This window comes from Panulirus ornatus, chromosome 28 (assembly GCF_036320965.1).
Source record: "Panulirus ornatus isolate Po-2019 chromosome 28, ASM3632096v1, whole genome shotgun sequence".
NCBI lineage: Eukaryota > Metazoa > Arthropoda > Malacostraca > Decapoda > Palinuridae > Panulirus > Panulirus ornatus.
This window is the reverse complement of record NC_092251.1, coordinates 15,490,558-15,507,993: the sequence shown is the minus strand read 5'-3', so window position 1 is coordinate 15,507,993 and position 17,436 is coordinate 15,490,558. Positions and strand designations below refer to the sequence as shown.

The 17,436-nt window shown below is 41.0% G+C and overlaps 2 protein-coding genes across 5 annotated transcripts in view; one reads left to right on the top strand and one right to left on the bottom strand.

The window, feature by feature from the left end:
• Positions 1-6,056, bottom strand: part of LOC139757863 (mitochondrial import inner membrane translocase subunit TIM44) — a 201,365-nt gene extending 195,309 nt beyond the window's left edge. The window contains exon 1 of one of the 3 annotated variants that reach the window (XM_071678767.1): positions 5,941-6,056. In XM_071678767.1, the coding sequence (XP_071534868.1) occupies positions 5,941-5,991 (51 nt within the window). In that variant the 5' untranslated portion in view covers positions 5,992-6,056. Of the gene's footprint in view, positions 1-5,684; positions 5,704-5,755; positions 5,853-5,940 lie in introns of those variants that run through there. The other 2 variants (XM_071678768.1, XM_071678769.1) reach the window with 2 other exon arrangements.
• Positions 6,057-6,346: 290 nt separating this feature from the next.
• Positions 6,347-17,436, top strand: part of LOC139757861 (RNA polymerase-associated protein RTF1 homolog) — a 325,058-nt gene continuing 313,968 nt past the window's right edge. Inside the window, exon 1 of one of the 2 annotated variants that reach the window (XM_071678765.1) lies at positions 6,347-6,509. The gene's annotated coding sequence lies outside the window, so the exon portion shown is untranslated. The remainder of the gene's footprint in view (positions 6,510-17,436) is intronic. The other variant, XM_071678766.1, reaches the window with a different exon arrangement.

Below are 17,436 nucleotides of genomic sequence, written 5' to 3'. Positions count from 1 at the left end.
GGTGCATATGCACCTGGGCATGAGAAGAAAGATCATGAGAGGCAAGTGTTTTGGAAGTAGCTGAGTGGGTGCGCTAGCAGTTTTGATGCACGAGACCGAGCTATAGTGATGGGTTATTTGAATGCAAAAGTGAGCAATGTGGCAGTTGAGGGAATAATTGGTGTACATGGGGTGTTCAGTGTTGTAAATGGAAATGGTGAAGAGCTTGTAGATTTATGTGCTGAAAAAGGACTCGTGATTGGGAATACCTGGTTTAAAAAGAGATATATATATATATACATATATAAGTATGAGAGATTGCTAGAGAAAATTACTGGATTACATGTTAATTGATAGGAACGCGAAAGACCCTTTTGGATGTTAATGTGCTGAGAGGTGCAACTGGAGGGATGTCTGATCATTATCTTGTGCAGGGGAAGGTGAAGATTTGTAGAGGTTTTCACAAAAGAAGAGAGAATGTTGGGGTGAAAAGAATGGTGAGAGTAAGTGATCTTGGGAAGGAGACTTGTGTGAGGAAGTACCAGGAAAGACTGACTACAGAATGGAAAAAAGTGAGAACAAAGGAGGTAAGGGGAGTGGGGGAGGAATGGGATGTATTTAGGGAAGCAGTGATGCCTTGTGCAAAAGATGCTTCTGGCATGAGAAGCGTGGGAGATGGGCAAATTAGAGAGGGTAGTGAGTGGTGGGATGAAGAAGTAAGATTATTAGTGAAAGAGAAGAGAGAGTCATTTGAACAATTTTTGCAGGGAAATAATGCAAATGAGTGGGAGATGTAAAAAAGAATGAGGCAGAGGTCAAGAGAAAGGTGCAAGAGGTGAAAAAGAGGGCAAATGAAAGTTGGGGTGAGAATCATCAAATTTTAGGAAGAATAAAAAGGTGTTTTGGAAGGAGGTAAATAAAGTGCATAAGACAAGGAAACAAATGGGAACATCAGTGAAGGGGGCTAATGGGAAGGTGATAACAAGTAGTGGTGATGTGAGAAAGAGATGGAGTGAGTATTTTGAAGCTTTGTTAAATGTGTTTGATGATAGAGTGGAAGATATAGGGTGTTTTGGTCGAGGTGGTGTGCAAAGTGAGAGGGTTAGGGAAAATGATTTGGTAAACAGAGAAGAGGTAGTAAAAGCTTTCTGGAAGATGAAAGCTGGCAAGGCAGTGGGTTTGGAGGGTATTGCTGGGAATTTATTAAAAAAGGGGGTGACTGTATTGTTGACTGGTTGGTAAGGTTATTTAATGTATGTATTACTCATGGTGAGGTGCCTGAGGATTGGCGGAATGCTTGCATAGTGTCACTGTATAAAGGCAAAGGGGATAAAAGTGAGTGTTCAAATTACAGAACTATAAGTCTGTTCAGTATTCCTGGGAAATTATATGGTACCCCAGACGCTTCACATGCCCTGGTTCAATCCACTGACAGGACGCCGACCCCGGTATACCACATCGTTCCAATTCACTCTATTCCTTGCACGCCTTTCACCCTCCTGCATGTTCAGGCCCCGATCACTCAAAATCTTTTTCACTCCATCTTTCCACCTCTAATTTGGTCTCCCACTTCTCCTCCTTCCCTCCACCTCTGACACATATATCCTCTTGGTAAATCTTTCCTCACTCATTCTCTCCATGTGACCAAACCATTTCAAAACACCCTCTTCTGCTCTCTCAACCACACTCTTTTTATATCCACACATCTCTCTTACCCTTACATTACTTACTCGATCAAATCACCTCACAACACATATTGTCCTCAAACATCTCGTTTCCAGCACATCCACCCTCCTGCGCACAACTCTATCCATAGCCCACGCCTAGCAACCATACAAAACATTGTTGGAACCACTATTCCTTCAAACATACCCATTTTTGCTTTCCGAGATAATGTTCTCGACTTCCAAACATTCTTCAAAGCTCCCAGAATTTTCGCCCCCTCCCCCACCCTATGATTCACTTCCGCTTCCATGGTTCCATCCGCTGCCAGATCCACTCCCAGATATCTAAAACACTTCACTTCCTCCAGTTTTTCTCCATTCAAACTTGCCTCTCAATTGACTTGACCCTAAACCCTACTGTACCTAATAACCTTGCTCTTATTCACATTTACTCTTAACTTTCTTCTTTCACACACTTTACCAAACTCAGTCACCAGCTTCTGCAGTTTCTCACATGAATCAGCCACCAGCGCTGTATCATCAGCGAACAACAACTGACTCACTTCCCAAGCTCTCTCACCCACAACAGACTGCATACTTGCCCCTCTTTCCAAAACTCTTGCATTCACCTCCCTAACAACCCAATCCATAAACAAATTAAACAGCCATATTGACATCACACACCCCTGCCGCAAACCTACATTCACTGAGAACCAATCACTTTCCTCTCTTCCTACACGTACACATGCCTTACATCCTCGATAGAAACTTTTCACTGCTTCCAACAACTTGCCTCCCACACCATATATTCTTAATACCTTCCACAGAGCATCTCTATCAACTCTATCATATGCCTTCTCCAGATCCATAAATGCTACATACAAATCTATTTGCTTTTCTAAGTATTTCTCACATACATTCTTCAAAGCAAACACCTGATCCACACATCCTCTACCACTTCTGAAACCACACTGCCCTTCCCCAATCTGATGCTCTGTACATGCCTTCACCCTCTCAATCAATACCCTCCCATATCATTTACCAGGAATACTCAACAAACTTTTACCTCTGTAATTTGAGCACTCACTCTTATCCCATTTGCCTTTGTACAATGGCACTATGCAAGCATTCCGCCAATCCTCAGACACCTCACCATGAATCATACACATATCAAATAACCTTACCAACCAGGCAACAATACAGTCATCCCCTTTTTTAATAAATTCCACTGCAATACCATACAAACCTGCTGCCTTGCCAGCTTTCATCTTCCGCAAAGCTTTTACTACCTCTTCTCTGTTTACCAAATCATTTTCCCTAACCCTCTCACTTTGCACACCACCTCGACCAAGACACCCTATAACTGCCACTCTATCATCAAACACATTCAACAAACCTTCAAAATACTCACTCCATCTCCTTCTCACATCACCACTACTTGTTATCATCTCCCCATTAGCTCCATTCACAGAAGTTCCCATTAGCTCCCTTGTCTTACGCACTTTATTTACCTCCTTCCAAAACATCTTTTTATTCTCCCTAAAATTTAATGATACTCTCTCACCCCAACTCTCATTTGCCCTCTTTTTCACCTCTTGCACCTATCTCTTGACCTCCTGCCTCTTTCTTTTGTACATCTCCCACTCATTTGCATTTTTTCCCTGCAAAAATCGTCCAAATGCCTCTCTCTTCTCTTTCACTAATAATCTTACTTCTTCATCCCACCACTCACTACCCTTTCTAATCAACCCACGTCCCACGCTTCCCATGCCACAAGCATCTCTGGCGCAAGCCATCACTGCTTTCCTAAATACATCCCATTCCTCCCCCACTCCCCTTACTTCCATTGTTCTCACCTTTTTCCATTCTGTACTCAGTCTCTCCTGGTATTTCCTCACACAAGTCTCCTTCCCAAGCTCACTTACTCTCACCACTCTCTTCACCCCAACATTCTTCTTTTTTGAAAACCCCTACATATCTTCACCTTTGCCTCCACAAGATTGTGATGAGACATCCCTCCAGTTGCACCTTTCAGCACATTAACATCCAAAAGTCTCTCTTTCGTGCGTCTATCAATTAACACGTAATCCAATAACGCTCTCTGGCCATCTCTCCTACTTACATACGTATACTTATGTATATCTCGCTTTTTATACCAGGTCTTCCCAATCACCAGTTCTTTTTCAGCACATAGATCTACAAGCTCTTCACCATTTCCATTTACAACACTGAACACCCCATGTATACCAATTATTCCCTTAACTGCCATATTACTCACCTTTGTATTCAAATCACCCATCACTATAACCTGGTCTTGTGCATCAAAACCACTAACACACTCATTCAGCTGCTACCAAAACACTAGCCTCTCATGATCTTTCTTCTCATGCCCACATGCATATGCACCAATAATCACCCATCTCTCTCCAACAACTTTCAGTTTTACCCATATCAATCTAGAATTTACTTTCTTACACTCTATCACATACTCCCACCACTTCTGTTTCAGAAGTAGTGCTACTCCTTCCCTTGCTCTTGTCCTCTCACTAACCCCTGACTTTACTCCCAAGATATTCCCAAACCACTCTTCCCCTTTACCCTTGAGCTTCGTTTCACTCAGAGCCAAACATCCAGGTTCCTTTCCTCAAACCTACTACTTATCTATTTTTCTCATCTTGGTTTCATCCACACACATTTAGACACCCCAATCTGAGCCTTCGAGGAGGATGAGCACACCCAGCATGACTCCTTCTTCTGTTTCCCCTTTTAAAAAGTTAAAATACAAGGAGGGGAGGGTTTCTAACCCCCTGCTTCCGTCCCCTTTAGTCGCCTTCTACGACACGTGAGGAATGCGTGGGAAGTATTTTTTCTCCCCTATCCCCAAAACATCTTTTTATCCTCCCTAAAATTTAATGATACACTCTCACCCCAACTCTCATTTGCCCTCTTTTTCACCTCTTGCACCTTTCTCTTGACCTCCTGCCTCTCTCTTTTATACATCTCCCAGTCATTTGCATTATTTCCCTGCAAAAATCGTCCAAATGCCTCTCTTCTCTTTCACTAATAATCTTACTTCTTCATCCCACCAATGACTACCCTTTCTAATCTACCCACCTCCCATGCTTTTCTCTTTTATATCAATTCCTATCTGTGCTTTCTATTCCCTCACCCACCATGTTTCTCCCCACTTACTCTTTAACTATATTATCAATGCCTTTTCTAGGTGGCTTTTAAACAGAAGTTCATTTTCTTTTTAAAGTTTAAGGAGAAAATTTTGAGTAAGGAAAGTTGAATGAATACGAAATGATAGGATATAAGAGAAGTGTTGTAGAGGGAGATGTAAGCCAAAACTGAGAAGGGTGAGCTGAAATGGTTTAGACATATGGGATGGATGAGTGAGAGGCTAGGGGATTTTGAGGGCATACATATCAGAAATGGAGAGAACAAGAAAAGGAGGAACTAAGAAGTGAAATGATAGAGTTTAAGATGCTTTGATTTTGGGGGTCTGAACAAGGAGGATGTGAAATTTGCAAAGGATAGCGCAAACTGGAGCAATGTGGTATACATGGGGGGCATGTTCTCAACTGGCCAACCCAAGGAATATGAAATAGTCAGGGGAAAACCAAGTAAAATTTTGTCAGCAAGGATTGGGTGTGGGCAGGGAACTCTGATTCTGGTGCACTACACATGACAGTTAACTTGTGAATAACTCTGACAGTCATATCATTTAACAAGTATACAGAGTAAAATCTTAATGGCATAAGCCAGAAATTATTATACAAAATCAATCACCTGAAAACTGAAGTATTCAAAAATTTCGTGTCAGTGAATACCCCCACTTTAGCAACCATTTAGAATAAATAAGGATTTCATAAACTCGTACGATGAATCGTTTGATCAACTTATATCCTTAACTAAGGTATTATTACCGTTTCGGTCATCCTGCGAATTGGGTTAGATTAGGTCAAGTTTGGTCAGCTAGGTTAGGTTTGGTTGAAATTGTGTACCGCCGGGTTTTAATGTCATTTGAACGATTCTGACCTTTATATATGTCACAAACAGGTGAATGTCCGAAATGGAAATATCACCTCAACAATTGTCGATTTAGTTACACTGAGATCAAGAAAGAGCCAGAGTGGAGCAGAGAGCGACAGGTATCTCAGCACAGCAGACGATGCCTCGCCGGGTGTCAGGTTCACACTAATCACGTGTGTTCCATTCAACAATCCCAGGACATGAACCACAAGTCTGCTTTTCAAACTTTACGTTGTAAATCATTGCACATGAAGCAACTTACCGAGACAAAAACATGTTTATAAGCACGCAGCATGGAGGCTGCCATGACCATCCTAAGATCACCTTGTTGAGTCGTCTACTGGGGAAGTTTCGGAGTTCGGACTCGTAGTTTGAAACATATTACCTTAAAGTCTGATGTAATAATCTGAGTTTTGTATAAAATTATAATTATGATAAAATCAAAGATTTTCATTATTATATGACAACAATAATCTAACTTACCTGTTCCTTTTGTGAAAAATAAAACTCCATGAAAGACAATATATTGTTAGTTTAACCAGATTTTGGTAATATATCAATTGACATAAAGCCATATTGATGTAGTTTGTAACAAAAATGATACAATCTTTTGATACAATTGCAATAGTCTAATTAGAAGAACCATCGGAACAGTTTGTGTTGATATTTTGTTGTTATTCCTGAACGAGTGTAGTGTTGATCGTGGTTGTATATTCTGTTGTTACAGTTTCTTGCTTTTTGATTACATATATCATGACCAAAAGGAAGGTCAAAGCTCTTATTGATTCGGATAGCGACGATGAAGGTGGGAGCGGATCTGATATAGACACGGTGAGTTCATTATAATATTTTTTAAGATCAGCATTTAAATGGTTCCAGGTTTAAATGCGATAAATTTATAGTCTTAAGTCCGTCAAACTGAATGTGTCAGAGTTTATCTTCCTTCAAGAGACGATTTTGTCCCCTACCAACAGGTCATCTCGTAATATCTGCTGACACTACGGCCTCTATCAACAATACGTAACGGAACATATACCGCCACATTGGTCACCTTAATCTAACGTGAACAAAAGTAACCTAACCTAACTCGATCAAATTTACCCACACTGAACAACTTAACGAAACTTAATTTGTCCATATCTGACTATGTAACCTATGTTGGTAAAATTGTTGAAGATAGACGATCTATCTATCTGGGTCGCTGACGCACGTTCTCTTTGGGAATTTCCTCAATATGATATCCACAGCAGCAGAGTCTCCATAACTGATGAACTCCAGCGCTCCTTAGCCTTTAGTGCGTCACCCATTACAGGCCACTGGCAGAGGACAACTCTAGTGCAGTGTTAGCAGAGACTCGTAACTAATGTTCCTACTAAGTACTTCTTCCTAAAGTTTCAACCTACTACATCAAACACACTAGAAAAAAAAATATAGGAAATAGTTATTCTGGTCACAGTATAATCTATACAATTTGTAGAATGCATGTAGGGTGTGTCATGTTAAGTTTAGCACCTTCATAACTCTGTTGGTTTTGGAGCAGAGGGTTATGGTGTGGTAAAATAATTTATAACAATTTCATATAATGCTAGCACATAGTAACTGAACTGGAGGGATGCCAATGGCATTTTGCTGTCATTTCCTGATGGAAAAGTCACTGTGCTGTAGATGGCTGATAGAGATCTTTCATGATGCTTGTTCAGCTTCTGTAGAGTCAAGAAAGGCCTAATTTCCTGAGATTTGCTCATATGTTGGGTGAGTTTAGTTGTTTACGTAAATTTAGGGTTCGAGTTACTGTATATGAGGTCTGTCCCACATGGTTAGATGTCTGCATCTCCATAGACATAAACACTCCTTGTTTACCTTCCATACTAAAGGAATCATGGCACTTCAGTATTGGGTACCTTTTATTATAAGGGTAAAATTTCACTAATAACAGAACCCACAGGACTTGTGAAGCATTGAAACAGCCAAGTCATCTAAATGTATTTACTTAGTGGTATATTCACTTCACTTTTTTCATATTGTAGGCTCCAGTCTTGGACAAACCCCACATATCCTTACCACTAACACACAAGTTTTTAAGAGGGAAAAATGAAAATCCACCATCTGAATTCACACTTTATGATGATTCCATTCGTGAAATACATCAAGATGCCAGAAAATATGTGTCTGTATTGTAAAATAGTATCTCGTCTAGACTGAATGTAATTTAGCCTAACCAAATCATAATTAACCTAAGGCAGTAAAGTATACTTATATGGGTTCCATTGAATTATGGATTTGGAAGATTGAACATCAGTGAAATCTTTAGACGTAATGGAAATGATTTATACTGGGTAGTGTCAATTTGATTGTCACATTTTATGCCACAGTGATAGATAATGAATGTGGGAGGTATAATGATCTGAGAATATTTGAGGTTAAAGTATAGAAACACTTTTAGAAATTAACAGAACTAAGGAAAACCTAAGCTGACTTCCCTAAACAACTTGGACATTTTTTATGATAATTGAAGTAAAAGCCAGTGTTATGAAGTTATTTGTATTCTGTTGATGAGATGTTTCTTCACTAGGTGGGCATTCTACTCACAGACATACGGTCTCTCCTTGTCATACTTAACGCTTGACAACACTTAACTTATTCAGCTCAGTCTTCATAACTAGATTTTGGCAAAATGGTAGGAGCAATAGATATTAGTAGTAGGTAGGAACATTTAGACAAGAGCATTAGGTTGTAACATAGGTAGAAGTAGTTGGTAGGAACATTAGGCAGGAGTAGTCAGTGGGAACCTCTAATCTGCCCTCCCCCTTCCTCTCCAAAAACCCCCATGCTTCTCACTTATTTTGCATATAATCATGTCCATCAGCTCTCTTGCGTACACTTTTCCTGTCATACCTAACAGACTTATAATTGTTACATACATTTATAGCACCTTTTTCTTTGAATAAAGGAACAAAAATAGTTTTCACCCAATCCTCAGGCACAACCTTCTGCTTTTTTGTTAATTTACATATCAACTGCATCCACTCTATCTTACTTTCTCCTCCATACTTCAACATTTCAACCTTAATCCCATCCACACCAGGTGCCTTTTCTACCTTCAGCCTCGTTACTGCCCTTTTTAACTTCCTTCTTGCTTTAGGCCCTTGCACTTGTATTATTTTTCTTTCATCCTTGTTACCCATACATGTAACATCTGCTGCCTCACCTTCTTCCTTATTCATCAGTTTCTCAAAAACTCTTTCCATCTTCCTTTCACTTCCTCCTTTTGACTCAGAAATTCCTCTTCCTTCTCACATTATCATTTCCACTCTTGCGTCCACCTCTTTCCTTTTTCATCTTCCCTTACAGTTTCTTAATTTTCCTTAACTTTTCACTTCTTCCAAAATCTTCATCTGCTCTTTCTTTGCTTTCCTATGACAGTTTCTTAACGTTCCACTTACACATCTTATATTCTTCCTTTCTCTTTTGCTAAATTCCCATTGTTACATTCCTCTTGAGCAGTGTCATTTGCCTTTTTCTTCTCTCCCACAATATTGTTTATCTCATCATTCCACTATGCATTTCTCCTTTTATTCATATATCTCACTACCTTGTGTCCAACTACTAATTCTACAACCTCTTCCAGTGTTTCTCTAAACATTTTAAACACATTCACACATGCATCCTAACATTTACTGCAGTTTCATATAAACTTTTTGTCACCCTTTTTTCATACTCTTTGCATTCTTTCTTATTCATCTTTTGCTTGCCAACATTTTTACTCTCCATTCTTCCTTACGCCTATTCTCCACTTTTCCCTGTTCCTCAAAAGAACAGCAAATTGGTCTGAATCTCAAAATGATCCTCTCAACTCTAGCACCCAGAACAACCTATCATCCCATTGCCACATCGTAAGTCAAACCCTTTTGTTCTTCTCTTCCATCTTTTCTCAGCCACTTATATCTGTGGATCATTGTGCTGAAAAAAGGTGTTTGCAAGGAAGAAACCCTTCTTCGCACAAATCCACAAGATATGCCCATTCTCATTTACTTCGGGCACTCCCTATTTACCAGCTATCTCACAAATTTCATGCTATTCCACATTCACATTTATGTCACACATTACAACCACTTTTTTCTCCTTAAACCCATGTATACAGCCATTCAAATTCACATAAAAAGTGAGGGAAAACACTACAAGACAAATGTGACCACTGCCATACAGCTCTTTGATGCTGTCAATAGGCTGTAAACCTAATGCCATTTCAGAATAGGGGAATGCAGCACTGACCTGCTAGAGGTTGCTGAGTCTTCCATTGCATGATAGGGGAGTGTTTTACTGACCCAACCAGTCCTGGGTTAGGAAGGTCAGTGAGAATCAGACGAGCCCATCAGTCTTCCTTTACCTAACTTTGTGTGTTTAGTGATGGGCTATCTATATTCCTACTTTTATGACACGCAGAGAATATGCGAGAAATATTCTTTCTCCCCTATCCTCAGGGATGATATTCACATATTTATTGTTATACTTTATTATCATACTTAATCACTCATCTGCGTCAGCAAGGTAGCGCAAGGAAACAGACAAAGAATGGCCTAACCACTCATATACACACACACATATATAAATGTAGGTTTGCGGCAGGGGTGTGTGATGTCTCCATGGTTGTTTAATTTGTTTATGGATGGGGTTGTTAGGGAGGTGAATGCAAGAGTTTTGGAAAGAGGGGCAAGTATGAAGTCTGTTGGGGATGAGAGAGCTTGGGAAGTGAGTCAGTTGTTGTTCGCTGATGATACAGCGCTGGTGGCTGATTCATGTGAGAAACTGCAGAAGCTGGTGACTGAGTTGGGTAAAGTGTGTGAAAGAAGAAAGTTAAGAGTAAATGTGAATAAGAGCAAGGTTATTAGGTACAGTAGGGTTGAGGGTCAAGTCAATTGGGAGGTGAGTTTGAATGGAGAAAAACTGGAGGAAGTGAAGTGTTTTAGATATCTGGGAGTGGATCTGGCAGCGGATGGAACCATGGAAGCGGAAGTGGATCATAGGGTGGGGGGAGGGGGCGAAAATTCTGGGAGCCTTGAAGAATGTGTGGAAGTCGAGAACATTATCTCAGAAAGCAAAAATGGGTATGTTTGAAGGAATAGTGGTTCCAACAATGTTGTATGGTTGCGAGGCGTGGGCTATGGATAGAGTTGTGCGCAGGAGGATGGATGTGCTGGAAATGAGATGTTTGAGGACAATGTGTGGTGTGAGGTGGTTTGATCGAGTAAGTAACGTAAGGGTAAGAGAGATGTGTGGAAATAAAAAGAGCGTGGTTGAGAGAGCAGAAGAGGGTGTTTTGAAATGGTTTGGGCAAATGGAGAGAATGAGTGAGGAAAGATTGACCAAGAGGATATACGTGTCGGAGGTGGAGGGAACGAGGAGAAGAGGGAGACCAAATTGGAGGTGGAAAGATGGAGTGAAAAAGATTTTGTGTGATCGGGGCCTGAACATGCAGGAGGGTGAAAGGAGGGCAAGGAATAGAGTGAATTGGAGTGATGTGGTATACCGGGGTTGACGTGCTGTCAGTGGATTGAATCAAGGCATGTGAAGCGTCTGGGGTAAACCATGGAAAGCTGTGTAGGTATGTATATTTTGCGTGTGTGGACGTATGTATATACATGTGTATGGGGGTGGGTTGGGCCATTTCTTTCGTCTGTTTCCTTGCGCTACCTCGCAAACGCGGGAGACAGCGACAAAGCAAAAAAAGAAAAAAAAATATATAAATGAAATAGCTATTTCCTGTGTGGCGGGGTTGTGAAGGGAATGGATGAAGGCAGCAAGTATGAATATGTACATGTGTATATATGTACGAGTCAGTGTATGTATATGTATGTATACGTCGAAATATATTTATCTATTATACTTTGATGCTGTCTCCCGCATTAGCGGGGTAGCATTCTTCAACACATTCTTCAAGGCTCCCAGAATTTTCGCCCCCTCCCCCACCCTATGATCCACTTCCGCTTCCATGGTTCCATCCGCTGCCAGATCCACTCCCAGATATCTAAAACACTTCACTTCCTCCAGTTTTTCTCCATTCAAACTCACCTCCCAATTGACTTGACCCTCAACCCTACTTTACCTAATAACCTTGCTCTTATTCACATTTACTCTTAACTTTCTTCTTCCACACACTTTACCCAACTCAGTCACCAGCTTCTGCAGTTTCTCACATGAATCAGCCACCAGCGCTGTATCATCAGCGAACAACAACTGACTCACTTCCCAAGCTCTCTCATCCCCAACAGACTTCATACTTGCCCCTCTTTCCAAAACTCTTGCATTCACCTCCCTAACAACCCCATCCATAAACAAATTAAACAACCATGGAGACATCACACACCCCTGCCGCAAACCTACATTCACTGACAACCAATCACTTTCCTCTCTTCCTACACGTACACATGCCTTACATCCTCGATAAAAACTTTTCACTGCTTCTAACAACTTGCCTCCCACACCATATATTCTTAATACCTTCCACAGAGCATCTCTATCAACTTTATCATATGCCTTCTCCAGATCCATAAATGCTACATACAAATCGATTTGCTTTTCTAAGTATTTCTCACATACATTCTTCAAAGCAAACATCTGATCCACACATCCTCTACCACTTCTGAAACCACACTGCTCTTCCCTAATCTGATGCTCTGTACATGCCTTCACCCTCTCAATCAATACCCTCCCATATAATTTACCAGGAATAATCAACAAACTTATACCTCTGTAATTTGAGCACTCACTCTTATCCCCTTTGCCTTTGTACAATGGCACTATGCACGCATTCCGCCAATCCTCAGGCACCTCACCATGAGTCATACATACATTAAATAACCTTACCAACCAGTCAACAATACAGTCACCCCCTTTTTTAATAAATTCCACTGCAATACCATCCAAACCTGCTGCCTTGCCGGCTTTCATCTTCCACAAAGCTTTTACTACCTCTTCTCTGTTTACCAAATCATTTTCCCTAACCCTCTCACTTTGCACACCACCTCGACCAAAACACCCTATATCTGCCACTTTATCATCAAACACATTCAACAAACCTTCAAAATACTCACTCCATCTCCTTCTCACATCACCACTACTTGTTATCACCTCCCCATTTATATTTATTTTATCATTATTCACATCACCGCTTCCTGCATTAGCAAGGTAGCGTCAGAAAATGACAAATCAGGAAACAGATGAAGAATGGCCCATCCGCTCATGTATACGAATATATATATACATATATTCCCATACACACACATATACATATATACACATGTACATATTTGTACTTGCTTGCCTTCATCCGTTCCTGTCACTATCCAGCCCCACAGGAAACAGCTTCACTGCACCCCTCTTCAGAGAGGTAGCTTGAGATAAACAGACAAAAAAGGCCACATTCGTTCACACTTAGTCTTTAGCTATCATGTGCAAAGCACTGAAACCACAGCTACCTGTTCATATCCAGGCCCCATACCCCTTTCCATGGTTTACTCCAGACTTTTCAAATGCCCTGGTTCAGTCCATTGACAGTACATCAACCCCTGTGTACCAAATCGTTCCAGTTCACTCTATTCCTCGCACACCTCTCACCCTCCTGTATATTGAAGACCAATCACTCAAAATCTTTTTCACTCCATCCTTCCACCTCCAATTTGGTCTTCCATTTCTTATTCCCTCCACCTCTTATTACACATATATCCTCTATGTCAATCTTTCCTTACTCATTCTCTCCATGTGTCCAAACCATTTCAACAACCTGCATCTGCTCTCTCAACCACACTTTATATTACCAAACATCTCTCTTACCCTTTCATTACTTACATAATCTAACTACCTCACACAACATATTGTCCTCAGACATTTTATTTCCAACACATCGACCCTCCTCTGCACAACCTTATCTATTGCCCATGCCTCGCAACCATATAACATTGTTGGAACCACTATTCCTTCAAACATACCCATTTTTGCTCCGAGATAGCGTTCTAGCCTTCCACATATTCTTCAGTGCCCCCAGAACCTTTCGCTCTCTCCCCCATCCTATGACTCACGTCTGCTTCCATGGTTCCATCCACTGCTAAATCCAATCCCAGATATCTAAAACACTTCACTTCCTCTAGTTTTTCTCCATTCAAACTTGCCTTCCAATTAACTTGTCCCTCAACCCTACTGAACCTAATAACCTTGCTCTTATTCACATTTACTCTCAACTTTCTTCTTTCAGACACTTTAGCAAACTCAGTCACCAACTTCTGTAGTTTCTCACCCGAATCAGCCACCAGCATTGTATCATCAGCAAACAACAAGTGACTCACTTCCCAAGCCCTCTCATCCACAACAGATATCATACTTTCCTCTCTTTCCAAAGCATTCACCTCCCTAACCACCCCATCCATAAACAAATTAAATAGCCATGGAGACATCACGCACCCCTGCCTCAAATCGACATTCAATGGGAACCAATCCCTTTCCTCTCTTCCTACTCATACACATGCCTTACATCCTTGGTAAAAACTTTTCACTGCTTCTAGCAGCTTATCTACTACACCATATACTCTTAAAACCTTCCACAAAATATCTCTATCCACCTTATCATATGTCTTCTCCAGATCCATAAATGCTACATACAAATCCATCTGTTTTTCTAGGTATTTCTCACATACATTCGTCAAAGCATACACCTGATCCACACATCGTCTACCACTTCTGACACCACACTGCTCTTCCCTAATCTGATGCTCTGTCCATGCCTTTACCCTCAATCAATACCTTCCCATGTAATTTCCCAGGAACACTCTACAGACTTATGCCTATGTAATTCAAACACTCTCTTTTATCCCGTTTGCCTTTGTACAATGGCACTATGCATGAATTCCACCAATGCTCAGGCACTTCACTATGATCCATACACTGAATATCCTTACTAACCAATCAACAAGAACAGTCACCCCATTTTTTAATAAATTCCACTGCAATACCATCCAGACCTGCTGCCTTGCCAGCTTTCATCTTCTGCAAAGCTCTCACTTCCTCTTCTCTGTTTACCAAGTTATTCTCCCTAACCCTCTCACTTTGCACATGACCCCAAACGAAGCACCCTCTATCTGCCACTCTATCATCAAACACATTCAACAGACCTTCAAAATACTCACTCCATCTCCTTCTTACTTCATCATCACTTGTTATTACCTCCCCATTTGCTCCTTTCACCGATGTTCCCATTTGTTCTCTTGTCTTATGCAGCTTATTTACCTCCTTCCAGAACATCTTTTTATTTTCCCTAAAGTTTAATGATAGTATCTCAACCCAACTCTCATTTGCCCTCTTCTTCACCTCTTGCACCTTTCTCTTGACCTCCTGCCACTTTCTTTTATACATCTCCCAGTCATTTTCACTACTTTCTTGCAAAAATCATCCAAATGCTTATCTCTTTCACTTACAATCTTTCTTTTTCATCCCACCACTCGCTACCCTTTCTTATCTGCCCACCTCCCACCTATCTCATGCCACAAGCCATCACTGTATCCCTAAATGCATCCCATTCCTCCCCCACTCCCCCTTACCTTACTTACTCCCACCTGTTGCCATTCTGCACTCAATCTCTCCTGGTACTTTATCAAATAAGTCTCCTTTCCAAGCTCATTTACTCTCACCACTCTCTTCTCCGCAACATTTTCTCTTCTTTTCTGAAAACCTCTACAAATCTTTACCTTCACCTGCACAAAATAATGATCAGACATCCCCTCTCAGCACATTAACATCCAAAATAATACCCTCCAGCCATCTCCCCTAATCCCTTACGGATACTTATTTATATCTCTTTTTAAACCAGGTATTCCCAAACACCAGTCCTTTTTCCGCACGCAAATCAGCAAGCTCTACACTGTTTCCATTTACAACACTGAGCACCCCATGTACACCAATTATGCCTTCAACTGCCACATTACTCACCTTTGCATTCAAATCACTCATCGCTACAACCTGGTCTCTTGCATCAAAGCTGCTAACACACTCACTCAGCTGCTCCCAGAAGACTTGCCATTTCATGGTCTTTCTTCCCATGACCAGGTGCATAGGCACGAATAATCTTTCATATCTCTATCCATCCACTTTCAGTTTTACCAGTATCAATCTAGAGTTTACTTTTTTGCACTGTATCACATATTCCCACAACTCCTGTTTCTGGAGAAGTGCTACTCCTTCCTTTGCTCTTGTCCTCTCCCCATTCACACAGCTCCTGTTTCCAGAGGAGTGCTACTCCTTCCTTTCCTCTTGTCCTCTCCCCAACCCCTGACTTTACTCCAAAGATATTCCCAAACCACTCTTCCCCTTTACCTTTGAGCTTCATTTCACTCATAGGCAAAACATGCAGGTTCCTTTCCTCAAACATACTACCTTATTTTGTTTATTTATTATACTTTCTTGCTGTCTCCCACGTTAGTGAGGTAGCGCAAGGAAACAAACGAAAGAATGGCCCGACCCGCCCACATACACATGTATATACATACGCATCTACACACGCATATACATACCTATACATTTCGGTGTATACATATATATGTAGGGTACAGTAGGGTTGAGGGTCAAGTCAATTGGGAGGTGAGTTTGAATGGAGAAAAACTGGAGGAAGTGAAGTGTTTTAGATATCTGGGAGTGGATCTGGCAGCGGATGGAACCATGGAAGTGGAAGTGGATCATAGGGTGGGGGAGGGGGCGAAAATCCTGGGGGCCTTGAAGAATGTGTGGAAGTCGAGAACATTATCTCGGAAAGCAAAAATGGGTATGTTTGAAGGAATAGTGGTTCCAACAATGTTGTATGGTTGCGAGGCGTGGGCTATGGATAGAGTTGTGCGCAGGAGGATGGATGTGCTGGAAATGAGATGTTTGAGGACAATGTGTGGTGTGAGGTGGTTTGATCGAGTGAGTAACGTAAGGGTAAGAGAGATGTGTGGAAATAAAAAGAGCGTGGTTGAGAGAGCAGAAGAGGGTGTTTTGAAGTGGTTTGGGCACATGGAGAGGATGAGTGAGGAAAGATTGACCAAGAGGATATATGTGTCGGAGGTGGAGGGAACAAGGAGAAGAGGGAGACCAAATTGGAGGTGGAAAGATGGAGTGAAAAAGATTTTGTGTGATCGGGGCCTGAACATGCAGGAGGGTGAAAGGAGGGCAAGGAATAGAGTGAATTGGAGCGATGTGGTATACCGGGGTTGACGTGCTGTCAGTGGATTGAAGCAGGGCATGTGAAGCGTCTGGGGTAAACCATGGAAAGCTGTGTAGGTATGTATATTTGCGTGTGTGGATGTATGTATATACATGTGTATGGGGGGGTTGGGCCATTTCTTTCGTCTGTTTCCTTGCGCTACCTCGCAAACGCGGGAGACAGCGACAAAGTATAAAAAAAAAAATATATATATATATATATGTATATATATATATATATATATATATATATATATATATATATATATATATATATATATATATATAAATAATAAAAAAATAAAAAAATATATATATATATATATATATTATTTTTTTTATTATACTTTGTCGCTGTCTCCCGCGTTTGCGAGGTAGCGTAAGGAAACAGATGAAAGAAATGGCCCAACCCCCCCCCATACACATGTATATACATACGTCCACACACGCAAATATACATACCTACACAGCTTTCCATGGTTTACCCCAGACGCTTCACATGCCTTGATTCAATCCACTGACAGCACGTCAACCC